Source organism: Lepisma saccharinum, chromosome 13 (genome assembly GCF_977018435.1).
Source record: "Lepisma saccharinum chromosome 13, izLepSacc3.1, whole genome shotgun sequence".
NCBI lineage: Eukaryota > Metazoa > Arthropoda > Insecta > Zygentoma > Lepismatidae > Lepisma > Lepisma saccharinum.
Genome location: NC_139241.1, coordinates 66,520,510 through 66,544,727, shown reverse-complemented (window position 1 = coordinate 66,544,727; position 24,218 = coordinate 66,520,510). Strand labels below are relative to the sequence as shown.

Sequence of the window (24,218 nt, the reverse complement as noted above, 5' to 3'; positions counted from 1 at the left end):
TTGAACCCAGGCATCGTAGCATGATATGTTAATCACTCCGCCACGAGGGCCGGCAAGGATATGATGTAATTAGTGAAGGGATGCTCACAAAGAACACCCATGACCAGGATGTGATTCAAACCCAGGACTCCTAGCATCGCGGCACAGTGTGCTAACCACTCCATGATGGTGGTCGGCCATTTTCAGATGTTGAGAAACACACAATCACACTTAACATTCAGTGAATTAAAAATGTTCATTTGCTGCACACAAAAGCACTATATTTATTAACATTATTAATTCTATAATTAAACCAACTAACTATACAGGAAAGGGAACAAGGGCGGAAATGGATTTAGTCATTTTTTAACAACTTTATTGTTTTTTCTTGATTTTTACATTTTTTACATTTTTCTTTAAATATTCTACATTGTACAAAAGATAAGTTTCCAAACAGCAAATAGTTGTTGCACACTGAAATCTGTAGTGCATAAAATTACTACAGAAATCAGAGACATAGAGTTATACTGACTGTATTAAGTATTATTTTTTATTTATTTATTTTTTGCTGTGGTGAAGGCACACATTCTGCATGGAAAAGATATGTTATTACAACAACATACATTTCAGTTTATAAAAATTACTACAATCTTCTTAATGCGGAGAATATCTTTCCTCGTTTGTGAATTTGCAACAGATATCTTTGCTATTAAAATTGTTAGTGCATTAGTGTGACATTTAGTGGAAAAAATTTATGAACAATGTCAAGTGAAATAGATGTGTTTACAATTTAAAGCTGGTTTTATGTTGGAATGTTTTTTACATTAGCAGTATGCACTGAATTTTGTCCAGGTCACATTCCATAGCTGTCCCACATACTCTAGTATTTTACATAATGACAAACAATAGCAATAAATGACAAAATGTTTTACATTTTAGGGCTGCCTGGTATTATCTAGAAAATAATGACACACTGATATACAAGAAATATTAAACCATATATCAAAATACCAAAGATATTGAAATTAGAAGTGATGACGAAACTTCAATAACTGAAGAAACTATGATACCAATTTTCAGTGTATCAATATGTTGATTAAAATGCCTGTCAATCACAAAATTAATGTTTTTCAACACAAGGTAAAATATTCGTAAAATTTTTAGAACTTTCAGTTGATTTATATTCTGCAAAAGTGTTGCATGACGTTGCAAGGTACCTCAACTGGTACTTTTTTTCACTACTGATACAAATAGCATTGCAAATTCACCAGTTTCCCCCTCCCCAAATCACCTATATAATAGCTTTTGCTTTTTAACAAAATCCACTTTTGCCACATATTTTGCCATTATCTTAATTACTGATGACAGACTGTCATATTTGCATCATCTAATTATATGTGTGTAATTTCTCATTAATACTTTTAGTGATAATTATGCTATCATTGTGGAACAATACCCTTTGAATTGACTAGAAAATCAATGTCAACGTAAGCACAAGCATATACTTATAAGCCAATATCATTTTCTGACATATCTATAGTTCCCTACAATGCTTGTCAATCATGGAAATGTTTGACAAAACTTTCAACACTATAGAATGCAGATTTCTTTTGAAAATTCTTACCAACACTTGTGATGTTTTTTAGTATTTCATTGCTAATAGCTATAATATAAAGATTGTTCTTTCACAGGTATGCTTCAAACTTACATATTATTGCTGTCAAACAGATTTTCATCAAAGTCTTGTTGGAACCCAAATAATAATTAATATTGCACTTTTGTTAGACATCACTGTTGGCTGTTGACTGACAAATATAATATTCAAAATACATTAAATTAATCAGAATATTTTTTAATATTCATTTAACATTCAAGTAAGGTAATGATGACGTTCTGGAGTAGAGACAGGAGTTTGTATCTGAATCCAGCAGAATTAAATCGTGGATCCAATATCCAAATTCTGAAATCTAGTATTTGAAAGCAAAATTACATTTCCAAATCTCAAATCCACAACCAGGTGTCGGAACCCAGAATCCAAGACCAGGTGTCGGAACCCAGAATCCAAGACCAGGTGTCGGAACCCAGACTCCAAGACCAGGTGTCGGAACCCAGACTCCAAGACCAGGTGTTGGAACCCAGAGTCCACCACCAGGTGTTGGAACCCAGAGTCCATGGCCAAGTGTGGGAACCCAGAATCTGCAACCAGGTGTAAGAACCCAGAATCCAAGACCAGGTGTCGGAACCCAGAGTCCACCACCAGGTGTTGGAATCCAGAGTCCATGGCCAAGTGTCAGAACCCAGAATCTGCAACCAGGTGTCAGAACCCAGAATCCAGTATTAGATATCAGAACCTAGAATTCAGGAGCAGATCATGCAACTATCATCAGACATCACATCTTCAAAGAATCCGATCCAACCATCCCCACATGGAATCCACCCAATTACGAGTACACAAGAATTTTTCTCAGAATCATAAATAAGTATCTTATGAGTTTAAGTATTTTATCCACACCTAAAATTTCCCTTAACATTCCATTAAATTGTAGAACACTTGATTCATGGCTTTGGATGACAATCTTAGAATTATCACTTTAACCTTCCTACATCGAAAATTCTGGGAACATACACTGAACAGTCAGTCGTGAGCCTGAATAAGAAGCAGTGACAGGGCACTTTGTGTTGTCATTTATTTCTACTTTAATCTTTTGTGGCGAAAACTTGAGTAACTGAAAAGTAAGTACATGCCTAACTAAATTGGAATTAAGCTACCTAAGGTCGAATCACACAGAACTGGATTTCCAGTAGGAATGCCCTAGTTGGAGCTGGACTGGCTACCTAGCTTGTTTTGAAGATTAGCCCATGTTCTAATTGCAACTGGCTTTCTCCGCTATATTCTGTGGAACAGCCAATCAAAGTGAAAGTTTGATCATGTGAAGATAATCTGTGACTTTGGCAAGGGAAAGTTTTTTGTCTGTGGTTTCAGAGTGTTGGTTGTTTTTGTTAGCTGTTCGATTACAGAAAAAGAACAGAGATTATGTTCATTTGTGTTCATTAATACTTAGATATTTATCCAAAGCGATGAGATTTGTACATGACAAATGTGATTAGCCGATAATGAAAATTCTTATTATTACCAGTGTATTAAATGTTTGACATATTTAGTTGAACAACATTTTTTTTTTAATGAATGAATCCTGCAAACTCAAGTACATGCATACACGAGTACATACCCAAATTCATTAACAGCTTGTTGAGTACACTATGATTACCATATATTTTATTGAGCCAATTTATAGCCCATACTTTTCTTTTAATAACAGCAGTAACTATTCTCTCACAACGTTCTTCAAATAGCTTGTCCACCTTTTTAGCTTACGTACCTCCTCTGTGCAATGCTTTGTGGGAACAAAAGTATACCGATAAGTACGGTATCAAGTATCATGTGAGGCAAAATCTAGTAGGTGAGACAGTACCACAAAACTGCCTTATACAAAACTTTTTATTAAAAAGAAACCATTGATTTTCAGTTTACATGTTTTTTCACACTTTCAATGCTCTAAGGATTTTTTTCCATCCTCTCCATGGGCTTATTGAAAATAAATCGAAGCATTATTTTTAAAAACAGCAAATATTTCATGCCAATGGTCCAGCCACTCTAGCGTCTTTATAAATAACACCAAGGCATAGAGGAAGCATTTCAGAATAAGCCAAGTCCAAGTGTAAACAACATTGACATTAATAGAGTAGGATTTTAAAGTGTTGATGCCCCCAGCCTGGTGTATAAATTCTACCTCCTTTCTCTGTGAAGGTGTGATGGATTGTTGGTATGAGAATACTATTTTATTTCACCCATGAAATGCTTTCATATCTGCATGCACTTTAGTGCATGAAAAAATATACTACATGTATGAAATCTGAGAATAACAATGGAAAAATAATCACATTAAAATTGGTCAATTTCGATACCTTCAGACCCTGCAAAATAAGAACACACAAATGTTAGAATTTTTATAACAGCGTCCAGCTTAAAATTATTATAATATATAAAAAAGATAATTTCTCATTTTATCTTTCCTTTTTCACTGTCCCTGTATGGATTTTAATATATAATTTGTTCTAGCATATTAATTTATTGCCTTACAAAGGAATTCAATGTGTAAAAACATCTTCATATTTTGCAATAATGAGTTATGCATGTATTAGTTAAAAACAACCCCAATAACCATTATTAATTTTTAGTTATTTGTTCATTTTTTATTTTGCGGTTTCTAGAATCTTATTTCATAGGAAAGACAAGGCTTTATGTGGCAACACTAATGCACTGCAGAGTTAGCTAAAAACAATATGTGTGTACACTTATACGTAGAGGTTTCATTATGTCTATCTTGCTCTGTGAAAACATTTAACACAATATCTGTGTGAAAACTCAGCTGCATATACCCAGAGCATTTCCAGATAGAAACACTCTTAGAAACTATAACTATTTCCAAGATGCCTCAAGCGTAGTTTTGGAATGCAATGAAAAAAGTACATTACTTTTTCCCCTTCTTTTGTTTTACATTAGATGTAACTACAAAAAAAGAATGTTTATCACTTTCACTTATACATTTCCTGGGGAGTTCACATTTGGACTATTCAGAATGCCCATCATAATAAAAATAGTGCACTAATAAAAACACTTGCAGTCACTTTATACGAAGAGTCACGCATCTATCACACGCTCCCATTACGGTTTGAGTCGGCGAAATCCTACACCATCCTGACCTAGCTTCAGTTCCTCGTAGAGCGACGGCGCAACCTCTGTTGCGGTGGCCGGAACATGTAGACTTTCCTGTTTCCATCCTTGCGCTTGGCTGCCGACACCATTTGCAGTTCCATTTGGCACTGGTTGCTCACTTGGACCACTCGGAACCTGAAACAGAAGATAAATTAAACTGAGATCTGTTGTTTCTTGTGCTACTTTGATATGCTACAAGTTCCGAGTTAGATTGTTTTCCATGTGTGATAAAACTATAATGCTAGAACTATGTGTTATGTTCTAAAACTACAGAAGGATTGAAATTACGAGGTGCATCCAGAATTTGAGAACTGACTGTGCATATACGCAGGCATTCTAGCACTTTCTTACATTCACTCGTTTAGCATGAAGTTAAACACATGCAAGCATAGTACTGTTCTATGAAAGTTGCTTGTTTTGCTGTGTTAATGTAGAACAGATATACAAGCAATAAAATGCCGAAAGTCTGAACAATCATATACAGATAGATATCACCAACAATCGAGTACAGAAATTGTCAACGATGAAGAGCACAGTTTGTGAATGATTAAGAGCAGAGGTTCTGAATGATTTAAGATGATGTAGTATAGTCACCTGATTGTCCAACGTTACACAAATTTCATCACGAATACATAAAGACAGGTGTTAGGTAAAAAAAGTTTTCTGTGCTGTGATGAGATATGGATCACTCACTCAAAGATAAACCTTTATGCACAATTAAACTGGGATCTTCTCTATGTGAGATCAACTCATCTACTAAGTACCATAGGTTTGATTCAACTTGAATTACGATGGAACACGTATATAGTGTGCACATCAGAAACTGTGTGCATCTGTGTTACTGATTGCAATAATGAAGTATCAATAGCTTACAAGATAGTTTGTAACAGTTGAAATTCTCAAGAGATACGCAGGAATACAATCCATTGACTTACCTGAATATGGTCCATGTTAACTTCTCGAAGATAACTGGGATTTTCGAAGGCTACTCCCCCGGATGACTTTATTCCCAGCATCCTTCTCGTACGCACGAACCACACAGCTGCTATAATCACTGCAGCCATGATGACAAGTGCTAGCACCACTCCAACAGCGACGCCTACGTGGGAACTGCTACTACCTGAAATATTATGCAAGATTCATTGCTTCTAGAAGAACATTAGATAATAAAAATGGTGTCATTATTCAGCAGTGGCATACGCAAGGGGGGGTTACCGGGTTTAACCCCCCCCCTTGAGCTTTTGAAATATTATGGAAAAAGCTGTAGAAAAAAGTTAAAAAGGCCAATTTATCACAATTAAAGATCTGCAACAGTAATAAAAATAAAAATACTACTAATAATAATAATATTCACAATACTAATAATAATAATAATAATTTGAATTATTATTCCCATGCAGCATGGAGAAAAGCACAACATTTCAATCACACGCATCTTTAATAGTGAATGCTTTGAAAATAAACACAAATTCTTGAAAATTAAATATGAGGGCAACTATGATTTAAAAGAAAAAAGTTGTTTTGTACATCAGCTGCAACAATGTTCAAAGAACATGCATTTTTGTTCTGTGAACAATGAGCTTTAACTAAATAAAGTTCTTGGTTCGTTGTAAGCTGCTAATGTAGACAAATGCTAGGCCTACAAGAACACACGATCACCAGTCCACCTTCCCATTGTTTGCACGGTACACTTGAATTTCTGAATTCGAACTACAATAAGCTTAACTATTGTGAAATGTTTTGCTGGTAAGGACAACGAGACAACCAGGTGTGAATTATAGTGCCCGTGCATAGTAGATTTTGAGAGCGGTATTGGCATGTTTCTCATAAATCTTTACAGTGTAGTTTGGGATCCGTCGATATGTCTAAACAATCTAAGTGGCCGCAAAGTTCAATAATGTTGAAGAAGTGCTTTGTGAATCACCTAGAAGTGATAAATGTTTGGAATGTCTATAAACTTACTTTTGAACAAAAACATACACTCAGTGGAGTGGAATTTAGCAGCATGTATTCTCCTGCCTCATCATCATCCTGGGTGAGTTCCCATAGGTAAAGGTAACGTAAATTCCCTCATGCATATAGCACCGTGTCATGAAAGCACAAGTAGTGGTGTGGTGGCACTCCACACATTCTCAAGCTATGCCATTTTGCGGGTGATGTGATCAGCACCATGCTCCGGCAGCATTTATCCCCCCAGGGTTGCTCTCAGGTACCCATTGATATGATGCTGGGTGCGGGGACAAGGCTGGATAAATTCCAACTAATTCCGGGGATCTCCCGCGAGGTTGTCAGACTAGACAAGCGCGGCTCCATGCTGCGGCTCCTTGGCCGAGTGTCATATTTTGATTATTTCAATTAATTTAATATATTTGATTGTTTTTATGGACTATCATAAATATATAACCATTGACTAGACAATTATTTCATAACAAAGAAACCAAAAACCTCCAAGAATTTTGTTAACAATCGAATGACTAGAAAATAATTTTGTCCTATTGCTTTCATAAATATATTTATGTAGATCTCTACTACTTAAAAATAGTAGTGATATTAGTAGTAACAGCAGCTGCATTAGTAGTATTATTAGTAGTAATTAAACTAATTAATTATCAGTATTATTAATTAATTATGAATATTATTAATTAATTAAAGTATAATAAAACAATGATAATGTGAATTTGGAAAAAGTTTTAGATATAACCCCCCCCCCCTTGATGAAATCCTGCGTACGCTACTGTTCAGCTACTACTAACAAGGGTAGTTTTGGTAGTTCAAGGCAATCTTCAAGACAGAAAAAGTGAAAAACCAAATCCAGTTTTAAGTTAAAAGAAATCAGGGTTTAGTAAGCTTTTAAAAGTAAGAGTTACTGTTACTTTGCCCAAAAGAAAACTCATTTTCAGTTACTTTATTTTAGCCAAGATAAAACTTAAGCATCCCCAATAGCATATTGGTAACGCAAGTCACCTTGCAATGAAGGGTTCTCATGAATCAAGATTAAAATCCTATTTCTACTATTTTTTTTTTTAGCAAATTGCAATTTCGATCATTCTGTTGAAAAATACAAAAAAAGTACCAGTTAATTTTGTTACTGGTTACTGTGAGTTGCAATTACTCATTTAGAAAAGTAACTAGTTACAGGTTCTTAAATTAAAGTAACTCATTACTTGCTATCTGAAAAAGTAACCAAGTTACAGTTACTCATTTAACAAAGTAACTAGTTACAGTACCATTACTTGATTGAGTAACTCATTACTTGCTACCTGAAAAGAGCAACAGAGTTGCAGTTACTCATTACCTAGTTAGTTCATTTACTGCTACTTGAAAAAATAACTTGTTACTTCAAAACAGCGAAAAAAAATTAGTACTATACAGCAATCAGTACTTACTCATGCTAGCTGCTGAGGTGACATATTTTCCACCAGTGTTGAAGTGAATGGAGTTCGTTAATACACTTGGACCCTGAGAATTAACTGACTTAATGACACACTCATACATCACATTTGCCTTGAGTCCTGTTATCACTATGCTTGTGGTGTTTGTATCATTCTTGAGAGGGCTGCTTGTTCCTATTGGCCGCCAGAATACTCTGAAAACAAAATAATATTGCTTATTTCTATGCCTTCTTCATCTTCATTCTGGTTATTTTAGAATGAGAAAGTATGAATTTCTGAATGATGATGGAACAAACTGCTTGCATATCACTGTTTTGTAATATCTGTATTGTGAATAAACAGTGTTCACAATTCAGTAATGGCAAGATGAACTTCTGTGAATTAATTATATTAGTAAAAATCTGGATCTTAAAAAAGGAGAGAACACACAAATAAATCAAGTAAATTTACTTTATCAGTCACAACAATAACTTCTTTTTACCACAGAAATGTCAATGTTAACTAACAAAGTGTTAACACAACGTATTATACAGGGTGGCTCAAAAAGTCACTTAACACATCCGGTACAAGGCCACTGCAGTGCGCAACATGGAAATGGTGATGACCAATCGTTGCCAAGCCAAGGGGGAACCACATTGACGCCACCCACGTGGTCGGCGGCCATCTTGATGTAAAAAGTAAAGTGTTCCCCTGTGCATAGCATCACGCCATGAAGGCGTATAGGGGGTGTGGGGGTAACGCCCCACAATTTCTTGATCCGGTCGTGAGTGGGGGTGATGTGATCAGCATCACGCCCCTGACCGCCTTTACCCCCCAGGGTTTCCCCCAGGTACCCATGTTATTCGACGCTGGGTGTGCGCCGGGGCCGCTTCCACCGTTAGAAAAGTTCCCGGATTTGAACCGGCCGGGGATCGAACCCGCCATCTTGAATTCAACTTCAGAATTTTAAATAGGAAGGGGGTGATATGATATATCAAATCAGGCTAGAATTTCACGAGAAATGCAATGGTGAAGGTTTTTTCGAGGCATCTTTAACCAGTAAAAAGTTATGACTGAATTCTTGTACCAATGTGCTCCTTTTCGAGGTGTTAGAAAAATGCCTTACAATTTGTTTAGTGCATCGGTAATGCATCGAGATCCAAGTGATGTCTAGGGAGAGAAGTTCGCATGCCATTGCACAAGATTTTAATTGGATACATCCACGAAAAGCTGCGCATTATGAATGGTTGTCGCGAACAATTTACATTGTTACGCTTCCATTGAATTAAAAGTCCTTCACAGTGACAAGGCTAATGTTTATGTTCATAAACAGAATATGCGACCCTTGTCATCTGATAACTAACTTTGGACAGAAACTACTTCACAGCATTCCCATAGTGTTCTGGTGTTCCTCCCTATTGAAAAAAAACTCTGTAAAAAGTACCTTCTTCCATAAGCAAGGATGAAAAACCTATTTATTTAACAAATCCAAGTAGCCCTAAGCATTTAAGGTTCCATTGATGGAAAATTACCAATCGTGTTCCACACAGTACGACACACCATTAAATTACCAGCACTAACCATTCAGCTTTGATCTGTCGAAAATGGGTTATCAGATAAAAAGCATCGAATATTCTGTTTATGAACTTCCTTATGAACATAAACATTAGCCTTCTCACTGTGAAGGACTTTTCATTTAATGGAAGCGTCACACTGTAATTATTCACGACAACCATTCATAATGCGTAGATCTTCGTGGATGTATCCGATTAAAATCTTGTGCAATGGCATGCGAACTTCTCTCCCTAGACGTCACTTTGATCTCGATGCATTACCAATGCGCTAAACAAATTTTAAGGCATTTTTCTAACACCTCGTAAAGGAGCAAATTGGTACAAGAATTCAGTCATAACTTTTTACTGGTTAAAGACACGTCAAGAAAACCTTCACCATTGCATTTCTCGTGAAATTCTAGCCTGATTTGATATATCATATCACCCCCTTCCTATTTAAAATTCTGAAGTTGAATTAAGATGGCGGACTTAAAGATGGCTGCCGACCATGCAGGTGGCGTCAATGTGTTTCCCCCTTGGCCTTGCAACGATTGTTCATCACCATTTCCACATTGCACGCTGCAGTGGCCTTGTACCGAGGGTGTTAAGTGACTTTTTGAGCCACCCTGTAGATAGAAGCATTATCAAGTATTGTACATCAATGAAACATACACATTCAAGTTTTAAAGACACATATTACATTTACAAAGAAACGGTTTAAAAAAATTGAGTTCCTGCAGACGACAGTTACAAAACACAACATAACATTCATGCATCACCAAGATTCAAACATAGGACCACCAGTTTCACAGCTTACTATGCTTACCACTTCATCATGGAACTAACTCAAAGTGTTGAAAATTACTCAGGTGGTGAGGACAAGGGGTTGAATTTCCTATACAAGTAAATGGGAAACTTAGAGAGCCTGGTATCGAACGGAAGCTTAGAATTTACATGGGCTGCTTTCTGAAGTGACACTTCCATTTTATATGAACATATTACTTATGATAACTGTACAAAGAACATGAACAGTAACAAGAAAGCTGAAGAATAACATATTAAACTAAATAAAAAATGGAAAAATTATGTTCAAGTAACAAAAACGTTGAGCTAAAAATGTAGCTTTTCACTACCCATAAGATACTGTATACACAGAATTAAACACATTTAGTGATATTATTTTTAATAATCTTTATCCAGATTAATAAGTGACTCATATACACCTGCTTCCAACTGCCACATGATGAGAAATATACTCAGTAGAAAACAACAGAGGCTTTTTTAAAAAGGAAAATATTTGAGTGCATTTTGACCAGTGTCAAAGTGGAAATTCCTAGATGGGATCAACATTGCAACAGTGGAGGAGGATGCTTGCACCAATTATCCTGCTGGGGGGATGCTTTACATAAATTTCCTTAACTCTGTGATAGCATCCCCTTACCCTTTGTGCACTGGATTCAACAATAGTGATGCAAATATGCTATTATACAAAACTATAAATGTGACATGAAAAAAACAAACGATTGATTTCTTGACACGCTGCACGGAAAGGTGCCTATTCCGATAAACGCATTTGTGCAAAAGTGTCGTTCTGCTGTGAAAGCTAATTTGTTTAGTTTTCCAGGACTTTCGTTTAATGACTTGCATACCTGTAATATTCCACAGTATTTGGATTCTTCACAGGAGGGTCCCACAAGATCCTGACTGCATGTGAGCTGACTTCTTCCACTTTCACATTCTGTGGAGGTCCTGGCAAATGTTCTGAAACAGAGAGAAACATGATAACTAAAACATAAGGATGGCCAAATCTGGATAAAAGTTTATCTGGATTATACAGATATCCAAATTGTCTGGATAATTTGGACAAACTGATTACCTGGATAGTTATATCTGAATAATTATTACATTATATCCAAATATCCAAATAATTGTCAATATTATCCAGATATCCGAATGTGTGCATTATCCAGACAGTTCTATCGTTTATCCGTTTTATGGGCTATCCACATATTTTTTTATTCGTCACTTTCCTATTTCACTACGGATTTTTTACAAATCCTTTATCAAATCTGTTCTATATGAAAATCCGAATTATCTGGATATTTGGATTATCTGGATATCCATACTATCTGGATTTACAAATTCTCAGGATATTCACAGGGCCTCCCTGATGGTGTAGTGGTAGTATTGTCGCCTTGTAATCAAGGGGTCCCGGGTTCGATTCCCGGAGGAGGCACTTAGTGGTTCGGATTTCACTTTAAACTGTAGGTCCAGTCCCGATTAGCCTTATTGTGCATAAAGTAGACTTAAAACAACAAATCAATCAATCAGGATATTCAGATTATCTAGATACTCTGATATACAGATTATCCATTGCATCCAAAATGGATATTGGATAATTTGAAATCCAGATATCCCTTATTCGGATCTTGTAGCCACCCTTAGTAAGGTCCTCTTGAAGAGAGAGTAGCATAAATAATGTACAAAAATAACTGCATCAGATTAACAGTTATGAAATGATTACTTTTCTAAATATTCACAGAAAAGAACTAACATAAAGAAAGAACATGCATAATGGAACAAACCCTCTCAAAAGTATAATTCTCTAGTGATATGTATGATGCCATGAAAATAAGTACAGTTAATTCAAAATTATTTGTTCCCCAGAGCATTTTCAATGTTTATAAAGAGGTGATTACATTACCATGAAACCAAGTTAAAAAAAGAAGGTTTGCCCAAACTCACCGATCACTTCTATAGCAATAAAGTTTGACTTATTTTTAATATTTTTATCTATTCAATAACTTATTATTGTGTGAGTGAAAAGAAATAAACGATGTAAACATTTGTAAACTCAAAGACACAAATAAAGTATGTAAGAACCTCATTATTTTATAAGCAAAAATAAATATAATAAACCTGTTTAATAAAAGATGTAAACATTTGTAAACTGAAAGATACAAATATATTATGTAACAATAAGCTATCATTGTATGAGTGAAAAGAAATAACTAAAAAACATAACATTTGTAAATTAAAAGACACAAATAAAGAATGTAAGAACCTTTCAAAATGAAGATATTCAATTATAATTTTTACATAAAGCAAGAAAAATTTTAAAAACGTAAAATGTCTGAGGCAACAAAGTCTTCCTTAGGGACAATTCTTGAGCAACATTAGATGTAGATAAAATGTTAGTTTGGAAATTATTAAATGCAGAAAATAACCAGAACATAAAAGCATTAACTATGTAAAAGTGAAAGACTTGGAAACATTAGATTGGAAATGCACTGTATATCCATTACCTTGTCCTTCATGGAAACAGGACATAATCTGCTTCATGTATGAGAGGACACAGACTCCACTGTTTTGAAGAGGTTCACCCCGACACCAATCCAGGCAGCGTTTGGGGACACCCAGCTGGTGGCAGCACCCTCTGTGATCAGAGCCATCTGTGGAGAGAATAGAGAAGTTATAACCATAGCTTACATCCTGCTCTGAACTTACAACACGCATACTTTTAATACAGAAACCACACACAAAACTAAGTTTGTAAATATGCAAAATTCACCTACATGGTTTGTCATGTATTTTTTCACTGACGATGTGATTGTTAGAGAATGACTCACCTGCAGCACACTTCATCAGCTTGTCCAAGTCTTCTATGCATTCTGGTTTATCGACTACAGAATCAAAGTCGAAATATGAAGAGCATGCACCCATGCAAGTTGAAGTGACATTCTGTTCTATGCAGCACTGGGTAACGTTCATAGTCACTACCTGAAATGTGAAGAGAATATTATTTTACTAAATTTCTGATTGAAGCAAATTACAGACACTACAAGCAGAGTTGTAATATTAATGTTATCAATGACATATTCTCCACATTACTGCATTTACCCCCCGTAAATAAACTTTTTTTTTCATGTATTTAAATGCATTTAGCTTTGCTCATTATGTATTATGTTAACTCTTAAAACAAGCTTATAAACCAGAATTTAAGTAAATAATTTAGAACTTCAAGACTGGTTTATGTACACCACTGATCGTTCTCCATCGCATCTTTCTGACAACTGGGTTTCCTCCCTGATTGTACGTGAGGATGGCAAGGGAGCTGAAGCGAGTGGCTATTTAAAAACATGTGGCCTGCGGGGTCAATTCCACCACAGCAAACAGTGTTGGCAGAAGAAAACTGGTTGTTTCTTCCTGCTTTCTGTGCCACGCTTGGCAGAGGCATTGTTGCTACATGAAGGAAAATTTCCCTTGGTGCAAAGAAATTGAGGCCCAATTTTAGGTAAAAAAGGGAGATTCCTATTGTCAGAAATCTGTTTTTTTTTTACTTGCATGTCTGCACATTTGTATTACACCTAATTAATGCACATGGGGTGTATAGAAAACATACAATAAATAAGAAATTGTGGTAAACCAGGCCAAATTTTCAGAATACGGCCCTCATTGTTATCTGCGAAGATTTAAACTACATGAGACTGTGGCAAATGAAAGTATCCGTTTGGCTTTAAGATATTAACACATTGGTTGAGATAGAATATTAATATATATTATTTAACCATAGAATTGGCTGAAATTTTGATATGTTGTTTATGAAATGCTGATCAAAGTCCCAATGGGCACAACTGTCGGAAATTGAAAGTTTTCCCATTAGTCATTTAGGAAGCTTTCAATTTAAAGCGACAAGAGACACTTATCACTTAGAAATTAACCTTTCATACTGGTGACATGGCAAGCTGCATGTGTCACTTCTCACTTGCGTGTCACTCACACTGGGCCATTTTTTTCGAAAGTGTGCATCATGCTGTCTTGGTCTGTTGGTAACGAATGCACAGTGAATGCTTTTTCGACAGACTCAAAGCGCAGTTCCTTTAAAGTTTTTTTTACTAGTTGTAGGACTCCAGGTCATCAAATGATCACCACTCAATTTATATTACCCACCTTACAGGATGCTTGATTATGGGGAGTTCCCTTGCCTGTTACGTACAGGGGATCCATGTCGTCATCCCCCCCCCCCACCGAGGTATGATTTCACTTACTGCCTCACACCTCGATTTGTGATTTGATTTGCTTTATTTTACTTTGTCTTTTGTGCCACTTTTGGCTAATTTGCGAAGATGGGGATGAGTGATGATATTAAAAAATATTTATATTGAGAACACAATAAAAATATATAAAAGCTATTTACTTACGTATTTGTGAGTCTACTCCTTGGGTTAGCTATGTTTCGGGGAAGTTACTGCCCCCTTCTTCAGGCGTTCTTTAAGCATGCAATACTGTCATGCTGCGTCGTTATATAGCGGAACATCAGCTGATTAACATGCAGACGTAAGAGAGCACAGTTCTTGGATTTTTAACTTGTTTTTACTGCTTTTAATGAATTTTAAGGGAATTTATAGTGAACATGACAAGTTTTAAGGAAATGCAGGGTGAAAGGGACATAGTTTTATCTGATATTTTTTTCCCCAATCCTACCCGTCCAACCTTTCCTTGTGTGATATAACGACGCGGCATGGCAGTATTGCATGCTTAAAGAACGCCTAAAGAAGTCGCTTCTCCGAAACGTAGCTAACTCAAGGAGTAGACACACAAATACGTAAGTAAAATAGCTTTTATATGCTATTTTTATTGTGTTCTTAATATAAATATTTTTTAATATTTAAAATTGTGACTAATACGCATCAAATCCAATAAGTGTGATGATATGATGAAATTGATGAATGGACACTCACAAATATCCATGCCCAGGCCAGGATTCGAACCCGAGACCCCTGGCATCGTAGTGCGATGTGCTAACCACTCTGCCACAGGGGCAGGTGCCTCACACCTCAAAACCCAGCCTGGGCATGGGTGTTCTCTGTGAGCGTCCCTTCATCAATTTCATCACTCATCATCATCTTCGTGATTTACCAAGAGTGGCAGAAAAGGCAGCTAAAATAAACCAAATTGATCAAAACACGATCCCACACACTGTATTACAAATGCCTTGCTGTCTAATGTGGATTAAATAATGTATTACCATTGGTCGTATCTTTACAGCCACAGGCTGCGTAGAGCTTCCAAATGCATTTTCAGCATGGCAGTAATAATCTCCTCCATCCTCTTCGGTTATCTTGTTAATGGTGAGGTGCATCACATACTTTACTGGCTCCTAGAAAAAATAAATAATTTACTATTATCTATTAATCCAGAATGATTATACACAAGTAGGGTTCTCACTCATTTTGGCACAACAAAAAAATACGGATGAATTTAATTACAGGCTACTGATAAATTGGCATCGTAACAGTAAACATAGGGATCCATCCATTTAAAAAAATATACATGAAGTGTCGTTAAAATGGCACCCACAGATCACAGAAGTGAATAAAGGACATCAAAACAAACAACTTGTCTCAGTACCATTTTTGTTATTGATTTGCCGTTTCAACACTACAAGTGTTTAAAAAAGTTCATTTTGAAACCTGTATGCTTGCAACCAACATGACATTTGATTGCATCTGTGAGGTTTCTTCCGACAAATTATAGTGACTTAGGGCATAAGGAAGGGTTTCCGCAAGGTTCTTCCCTCCACAGCAGCTGCAGACACTAGTGCCAACTTAGCTCTGTTGGGAGCCAGATCTGGCTTTTCAGGCATTTGTTTGGCTGTGAACTGGGGTGCCAACCCTTCCTGCCCCACTACAATGCCTTCACTTGGCTCCGGCACACATACACCAACTTTTTCCATGAGTGTATATTTTGCACGAGACGTTATACTGTTATATTGGCTACATCGTTCCACCCCATCTTACCTCCCCAGCTACTTTTTTATAGCACCATGGCTGACACGATGACAACATAATATCCGGTAATCATTTACTTTCCATTTTATACGAACATTCGGTGGATTATTGAGATGGGTCATGCCGCCAGATCTAGATGCTGAAAACCAAGACTAAATTGTCATAACTTTAAAGTCAACAGTAATGAAGTGCTCCCCACCCCTTTGAAACCTAAAATTACCCTAGGAGGCACTTTATCTTCATACTCACATCTCTTACAGGACCTGACTGAATGTCGTACTTTCCTCCCTGGATGACCGGCACCCGTCCATTGTGGTCCCTCCAGAACATCATGTTGGGCTTTGGATGAGCATCCACTTGGCACTCCAGCACGACTGTATCTCCAAGATATGCCATTGTGATTGCTGATGCTGTGATATGAGGTACATCTGTAATGGAGTAAAGATTGTTAATATTCTCACGTACACTGGCAATAATAGGAAGATTGTCTACAATGTTCAGGGCAAATGATCGCTATCTGGAAGCAGTTGATCAAGTGGATATTGTGACTTAGTGTGGATACCGACAGTGTGTTTTGGAGAAGGCTGGCTGGTTGTTGAATCTTGAGGTGGATACACATTCTTTATATTGCTCATCCTTCCTTTCATTCATTACATGTATTTACAGTTACTTTATTACAAACACCATTAACAATCTTCTGTATACTCGTAATAATTGTAGTCAATATAATACATAGTAATGCATTATAATTAAACATAAAACAGATTAATAAAAACAATAATGCTGAAAATAAAATACAGATTAAAATGTATAAAAAACACGATCATAAATTATTGTAACAGTAATTTTAGTAGCTTTTTCCCACTGGATTATCATATGTGCCACCATAGTAAGCTGATTCATTAGAAGTACTCAAATCTCTTTCCCTTGGAAAAAAGAGCACTGGAAATAAATGCAGTGCACCCCCTATTTTATGTCCCCCCGTTTTAAATTTTTCCATATTATACATTCAATATTCATGGTTCCAATAGAGCAAAATTCTATAAAATTTTCCCCGATTTTACATTTTCCAGCATTTTAACTTTTTTCAACTTAGTCCCCTGAAAAATGTAAAATCAATGTTCCACTGTAATGTCAAATGTGCCTTGAAACTTTGTCACCTGACAATTTTGTCTTATGAGGCAAGAGATTCTCTCGATATATAAACAAGGTCATTTCCAGTTGTGCTTCCAAGCTTTTGAGAGCGAACATCACTCTCTTCTTCAGGGACTGAAATGACAGAATATCCTGAGTTGATCATTATTAGAGAAGCTTCAATAATTATTTCAATTTTGTCTTAATACCTCAGGAGCCATAGTAGCCAAGTCGATAGTGCATCTGACTGTCATGCAGGAGTCTCGGGTTAGATTCCTGGAGTGAGTGATCTAAGTTCAGAATTTTTTTCTGCCTTGTTCACACATAAAGCAGCTCTGGCGCTTACCCAGTCTGAAATGATGGATACATGGGGAGTAAAGGAGTCCAGAGCATGGTGCTGATCTCATCACCTCCAAAATGGCACATCCTCTAAAAGTGCCTTCATGGCACGGTGCTACATGCACAGGGAACTGTACCTTAATACCTCAACTTGGAGACAAAAGAGTTATGTTTTGGCAGGGTGTGCATTCGACACAAATTTGTTTTTATTACATGCTACTTGCATGTCAATACTAGAAATTAACAAAATACGAGAATGACATTTGTCCCAAGCATGACTATATCAAAGCGTTCCAAGATTAATATGGAACAGGGATGAAATGCAAGAAGGTAATATATAACAGATACTATGTGCCAATAATTACATACAGAACAGAGACTTGGACAATGACAGAGAGAGACAAAAGAAACAGGCAGTGGAGATGAAATTTCTAAGAAGTATATTGGGGAAGACTAGAAGGGATAGCCTAAGGAATGAGGAGTTTCAACAGACAGTGGGTGTGGTGAAGCTTCAGGACAGGATAGATCAGGCACAGATGAGATGGGTCGGATACATGAAGAGGATGGATGCAGAAAGATGTACCAGTAAGAGCTTACAATGCATGAGGAGTGGGAATAAGTCGAAGGGAGACCAATATGTGGGTGGAAAGAGCAGATAGCGGAGAGTGTTAGGAGAAGAGAACAAGATTGGAACAACGTGGAAAGAGAGGAGTGGTGAAAAACCAGGAAAAATGGAGAGGCTTGACTTCTATGCCGACCAAGCAAGAGGCAGGAAACGGCAAAGGATGATGAATGATGATGAGGGGTATTTAGTAGAGGCAACAGTGATTTCTATGCTTATCCTGGTCATAGAAATCTCTAGCTTTCTTTACAAATATTTAATTATATGTTTTGGAATATACATGAGATTTGTGAATCGTAACAACAGCTAGGGCCTCCCCAATGGCACATACTGGTTCGGATCCCACTTTAAACTGCAGGCCAGTCCTGATTAGCCATTCTATGCATAAAGTGGACTTAAAAACAACAATAATTCATAACAACACCTGATCACACTTACGGCTTATGGTAATTTTCCTCGATGCCTGCATCGGGGTGCCATACCCATTGTCAGCATAACAAGATATCTGGTCCATGTCTCTGGTCACATTGTGGATGACTGTGACCATGTGTCTAGTCGTCTCTTGCCTCACGAGTCTGCCTGAGATGTAGAGCGAGATCGTGGGCATCGGGGTTCCCATGGCTATGCATAACACAGTCATACTGCTACCCTCCATTACAAGGTTGATTGGATGAACCGTCGGAGGCTGAAATATAAAACAAAATTCCATTAATGTACTAAATTTTATAACACAATACTCAAAATTGGCAAGACATAAAGTTGTTATCCTATATTTTGCCACATTTACTTGGGTTCTTCAAGGATAATATTTAAAAAAAGGACACTTGCATGACACATGGGAATGTAGCAACAATGTGATTTAACTAAAGCTGAGCTGATACCACCATTTGCCGATACCGATGCTAATACCCTGACCAATTCCAACCGATACTGATACTTGTACAATTCCAGTTTAAAATAACAAATGCTAGTTACTGAGGAATAAAACTCATCACATCACATTCTATTAATGACATTAAATAACTTCCAAATTATTCTCATGCAGCATTATAGAACTTTACATTATCTTGTAACATTTTATGTAAACTTCTTTATACCCCCAGATGATGCAAAAAGAAGAAGTTTTTGAAATGTTGCAAGCATTTAAAAAGTGTTGCAGTTACACTGAAAATGTGGATTATTATAAGTGTCCCTGCTTCATTTCATGATCCCCAATTTCATGTAAACAACATTCCTGTCGTTTGGATTAACCTGGAGAGAGAGGAAAACGCCATAAAAATACATACAAACGCAGATATATTTATTAATGCTCATTTGGCCAGGCTCTGTATACATGCCCTGCTGTCCATTATTCTCTGTCATTTGCAATAAAAAGAAGTCACTGCGGTATCGGCCAGCAGTCACACTGAAGGGTAGAGCACAAAAAGAAAATCCACAACCCTCCCTCCTACAGCGACATTCATCCCTTTCCCAAGAACTCCGGAAAGAGCATGATAATAATATTGGTTTTAGAAATGTTCTTACCCCCACGAGTTTGCAAGCAAGAATTGGCAATGAATGGTTTCTTTTATTTCAACATCCCATTGACCACAAGGCAGTTACATGCCTTCAATGTCACGTTTTAGCGCAGCACTTTCTCTTCAGTCCTGCCTTTGATCTTGTCATCTGCATCCCAGGAGACTGCATCATTCTCAGAAATGTAAATGGAATTCCTGTGCAGGACCCCAACGGAAGGCTGAACGAACCTTTGAAAAGGACAGATCTTGACAAATGAGTTGTTTCTCTTGCCCACTCTAGCCACTCAAAATGCTTGGTATCGGTGATGAAAATTCAACCGATACTTACCAATACTGACTGATACAGATACATCGGTATCGGTAGGTATCAGCTCAGCCCTAGATTTAATCTTCAGCTTTTACATGTAATACTATGTTATGGATACACATCCACATTTACTTTTTCACAGAAATACGAAGCATTAGATTACATGGTGTAATGCTCATTCTTATGTTTTTGAATAGTGTGAGGTACATTTTCCTACCATGCATTGTCATGAAATGATACAAAATGCAAAATAAATCATTAAACATGAACTTTAGAGTTTATTTAATAACAACATTTTCTGAAGCCTGAATTATCCTGACGGTTACACAAAATCAAGGAAAACTGATTAATTCTGATGTAAATATTTGAGAAGCAAAAATAGACTCGTTTATACATGAAATAACTTATTAAAAATCTAGTGTTCTACAGTTTTCTCAGATAAAGCTGATTATCTACATTGTGATGAATTCACCAGGAATGTCACATTCTCCAGCATCACCCCTCCACCCCTCTCCCTCTGACACACACACTGTGCTTCAAGTGGTTTCAGTCAAAAGTTGGAATGCCAACACAGATGAATAGCCATGAGTACTACTACTACTTGTTTGTTTGTTTGATTTGTTGCTTAAGTCCACTTTATGCACAGAAAGGCTAATCGGGACTGGATCTACAGCTTAAAGTGGAATCCGAACCACTATGTGCCTCCACCAGGTATTGAACCCAGGACCCCTTGATTACAAGGTGACGACATGACCACTACGCCATCGGGAAGGCCCCTACTAGTACTACTAAACATATATTAAAATAACAATGGTATTATTATTATTATCATCACTACATCCAAAGTAAATATATATAAACATAAGATCTGTCTGGTCTGTCATTTCAGGAAATTAGGTTCTCATTTACAATTTAAATGAATAACACTTACGAAAATATGATTTTTTCTAAATTTTCGGACCGCCCAGCGACAGGAGGCAAATTTAGTAGAAGAATTGTCTATTTTTCTCTTCATCTCTTGTTTACAAGTATTAATGTAAGAAATGATGGACTCTTGTATTGTGTATTAAATAAATAAAATGGATGTCCATTGTCCCAGCAGGAACGAAGTTCTGCCACTAAACTGCACACACACACACAAAATACAAGCTATGTACATTTACCTCTACAAATGCAGGATATGCTGGATCCGTCCAAGCGATGAGAGTCTCCGATGCAGAGCTTTCACCTTTCCTTGATATGGCAGTCACATAAACAATATACTGTGTATTGGGGTTCAACCCATCCATCATATGGGATGTGACTGTGGTCTCCGTAATCTGGTATTCTTCATCAGATGTTGATTTGTGGTGTAATCTGTGGAAGAAAGAAACCATAGCTTTATCACATAATACGAGAAATAATCCTTGCATTTGAATGAGCAATATAAGAAGATCTATGCTTGCAAATTCCTTTATCTACCAAACACTTTGAAGGAATAGTTGTCATTTTATATCGGATCAGTGGGTTGATGTTCGTATTGGTGAAAATTTAATGTAACCCCATCCCTATCAGTAGTAATTATATAAAATATTATGTAAATTATATAACTGTTCTCATCATGTTTGTAGCTTCTGAGGAAGATGCACATGTAAATTATTGAGAGTTGAGGTTTCAAGTCCACTTTATGCACTGGTAGGTTAATTGGGACTGGACCTACAGTTTAAAGTGGCATCCAAACCACTATGTGCTTCCACTGGATATCGAACACAGGATCCCTTGATTACAAGGTGATGACGTTACCACTACACTATCAGGGAGGCCATGCAAATAAACTGTATCAAAACAAGGAGCAAATAAATTACTTCCATAACTTCAGTAAAAAAAAAAAGTAAAGTGCTCCCCTTAGCACCACACCATGAAGGTGTATAGGGGGTGTGGAGGTTACGTCCCACACTTTCTTGTTCTGGTCGTGAATGTGGGTGATGTGATCAGCATCATGCCCCTGACCGCCTTTACCCCCCAGGGTTTCCCCCAGGTACCCATGTCATTCAACCATGGGTGGGTGCTGGGGCCGCTTCCAATGTTAGAAAAGTTCCATAACTTCAAATTCAGTTAATCAATACTTTGGTATTTATATTTTTCCTATGTAGCGTTTTTGCCTTGTAATCAAGGAGTGCCGGGTTTGATACCACTTTAAGCTGTAGGTCCAGTCCCGATTAGCCTTTCTGTGCATTAAGTGGACTTATAACAATAATTCATTCAATCAATCAATATTTTTCTTATGTTATCTCGTTTTTCTTCTTATTTAGGCTAATCACAGTGATGAAGATGAAAATGACCATGAAAGACACCTAATGAAAGGAACACCCATACCAAAGACTGATTCAAACCTGGAATCTTTTATGAAAAGATCGTTCAACACACTTGGCCACTAAGATGCCATAGATTTAAGGTCAGTGCTAATAAATTGCAGCTTACATTATTTCCAGAGGGTGTGAAATTAGACTATAAGTTAGAGATGGGGCAGATTAATTTGTACTCTACTGTGGTGGTTCTTCAACTGTGGTCCGCGAAACCCTCCCACTGTTCCACAAAGGTTTGGAAAAAATACCAAGTCAAGAGCATTTACTCTTTAATGATGCAAATTTCGGGCTTTAAACTTTGAGTTAAACCTTGTGGGTCCGTGAGGGCGAGTGATCTCTGAAGGGGGTCCGTGGTGTAGGAAAGTTCAAGAACCAGTGCTCTATTGTATCGACCAATATAGGCATATCGGTGTATTGGTAAAATTACCGATTATTTACTGATCTGATATATCTATAAATATCTCATAATTTAGTGCAAAATTCTGTCATTTTGTTATAAGTTTCCATTCCCTACTTTTTCAAAAAGTAACTGTCTAAATAAATATTGGTTATGGGTATTGATAAATTTTATATCGGTACTTTATCAGTATCGGCCAAAATTTCATATCAGTCCATCCCTATTATCAGTGTTCTCTGAAATGAGCAATCAGTAGGAAAGGGGTCATAAGACACAGAGGTAAGGAAGGCCTTATCATTTGGCATACACGGGAGATGTACTATGTAGAAATTTGAGCAAAAATTACAGTTTGACCAGAAATCGAACATGGGTCTCTGGTATAGTGTGCCATTGCTCCACTAACTGAGCTACAAAACCAGCCCTGGTTTTGCTTTATTTTTAGCTCCCGTTCTTCACATTTAAGAGGAATTATCTGTCAGTAATACAGCAGTGGAATATGTTGCCTCTGAATCAGTAGCTCAGTTAGTCTAGCAATGGCATGGTATCAGAGAAACCCAGGTTCGAGTCTTGGTAGATGATTGATTGATTTGCTTTATTTTACTTTGCTTTTTCTGCCACTTTTGGCTAATTTGCGAAGATGGGGATGAGTGATGACATGTTGAAATTCATGAATGGACACTCACAACACTCACAAACATCTATGCACAGGCCGGGATCCCTGGCATTGTAGCATGATGTGCTAACCACTCTGCCACAGAGGCCGGCAGGAAGATGTGGGTTTACAAAGGCACATTTTACTCACAAAACACCTCCTGCAACATTCATATTCAATATATACCCACAGTATATACATACAATTTTGCATGGACTTTTTTCACATTTATGAATGTTACTTTAAATTTAAAATAGTTTTCAGATAATTAAAAATTTCATGATTTAGAGAGGAGGACAAAAATGTATAATGAAAAAGAAAAACTCAAATGCTAAAGAAATGTGTACTAATATTTAGACAGGATTTGGCAATGTGTGGTCTGTCTGTCTACTGCTATGATACAATTACTACATTGCAACTTAATGCAATGAAAC

At 36.8% G+C, this 24,218-nt stretch overlaps 1 protein-coding gene across 2 annotated transcripts in view; it reads right to left on the bottom strand.

The window, feature by feature from the left end:
• Nucleotides 1–724: 724 nt before the first annotated feature.
• Nucleotides 725–24,218, bottom strand: part of LOC145997389 (Ig-like and fibronectin type-III domain-containing protein 2) — a 430,200-nt gene continuing 406,706 nt past the window's right edge. For both annotated transcript variants that reach the window (XM_083134380.1, XM_083134381.1), the window contains 10 exons: nt 21,554–21,746; nt 19,005–19,251; nt 16,721–16,899; nt 15,709–15,840; nt 13,310–13,460; nt 12,986–13,132; nt 11,330–11,441; nt 8,143–8,342; nt 5,692–5,876; nt 725–4,891 (listed from right to left, as the gene is read on the bottom strand). In XM_083134380.1, the coding sequence (XP_082990506.1) occupies nt 4,706–4,891; nt 5,692–5,876; nt 8,143–8,342; nt 11,330–11,441; nt 12,986–13,132; nt 13,310–13,460; nt 15,709–15,840; nt 16,721–16,899; nt 19,005–19,251; nt 21,554–21,746 (1,732 nt within the window). In that variant the 3' untranslated portion in view covers nt 725–4,705. The remainder of the gene's footprint in view (nt 4,892–5,691; nt 5,877–8,142; nt 8,343–11,329; nt 11,442–12,985; nt 13,133–13,309; nt 13,461–15,708; nt 15,841–16,720; nt 16,900–19,004; nt 19,252–21,553; nt 21,747–24,218) is intronic.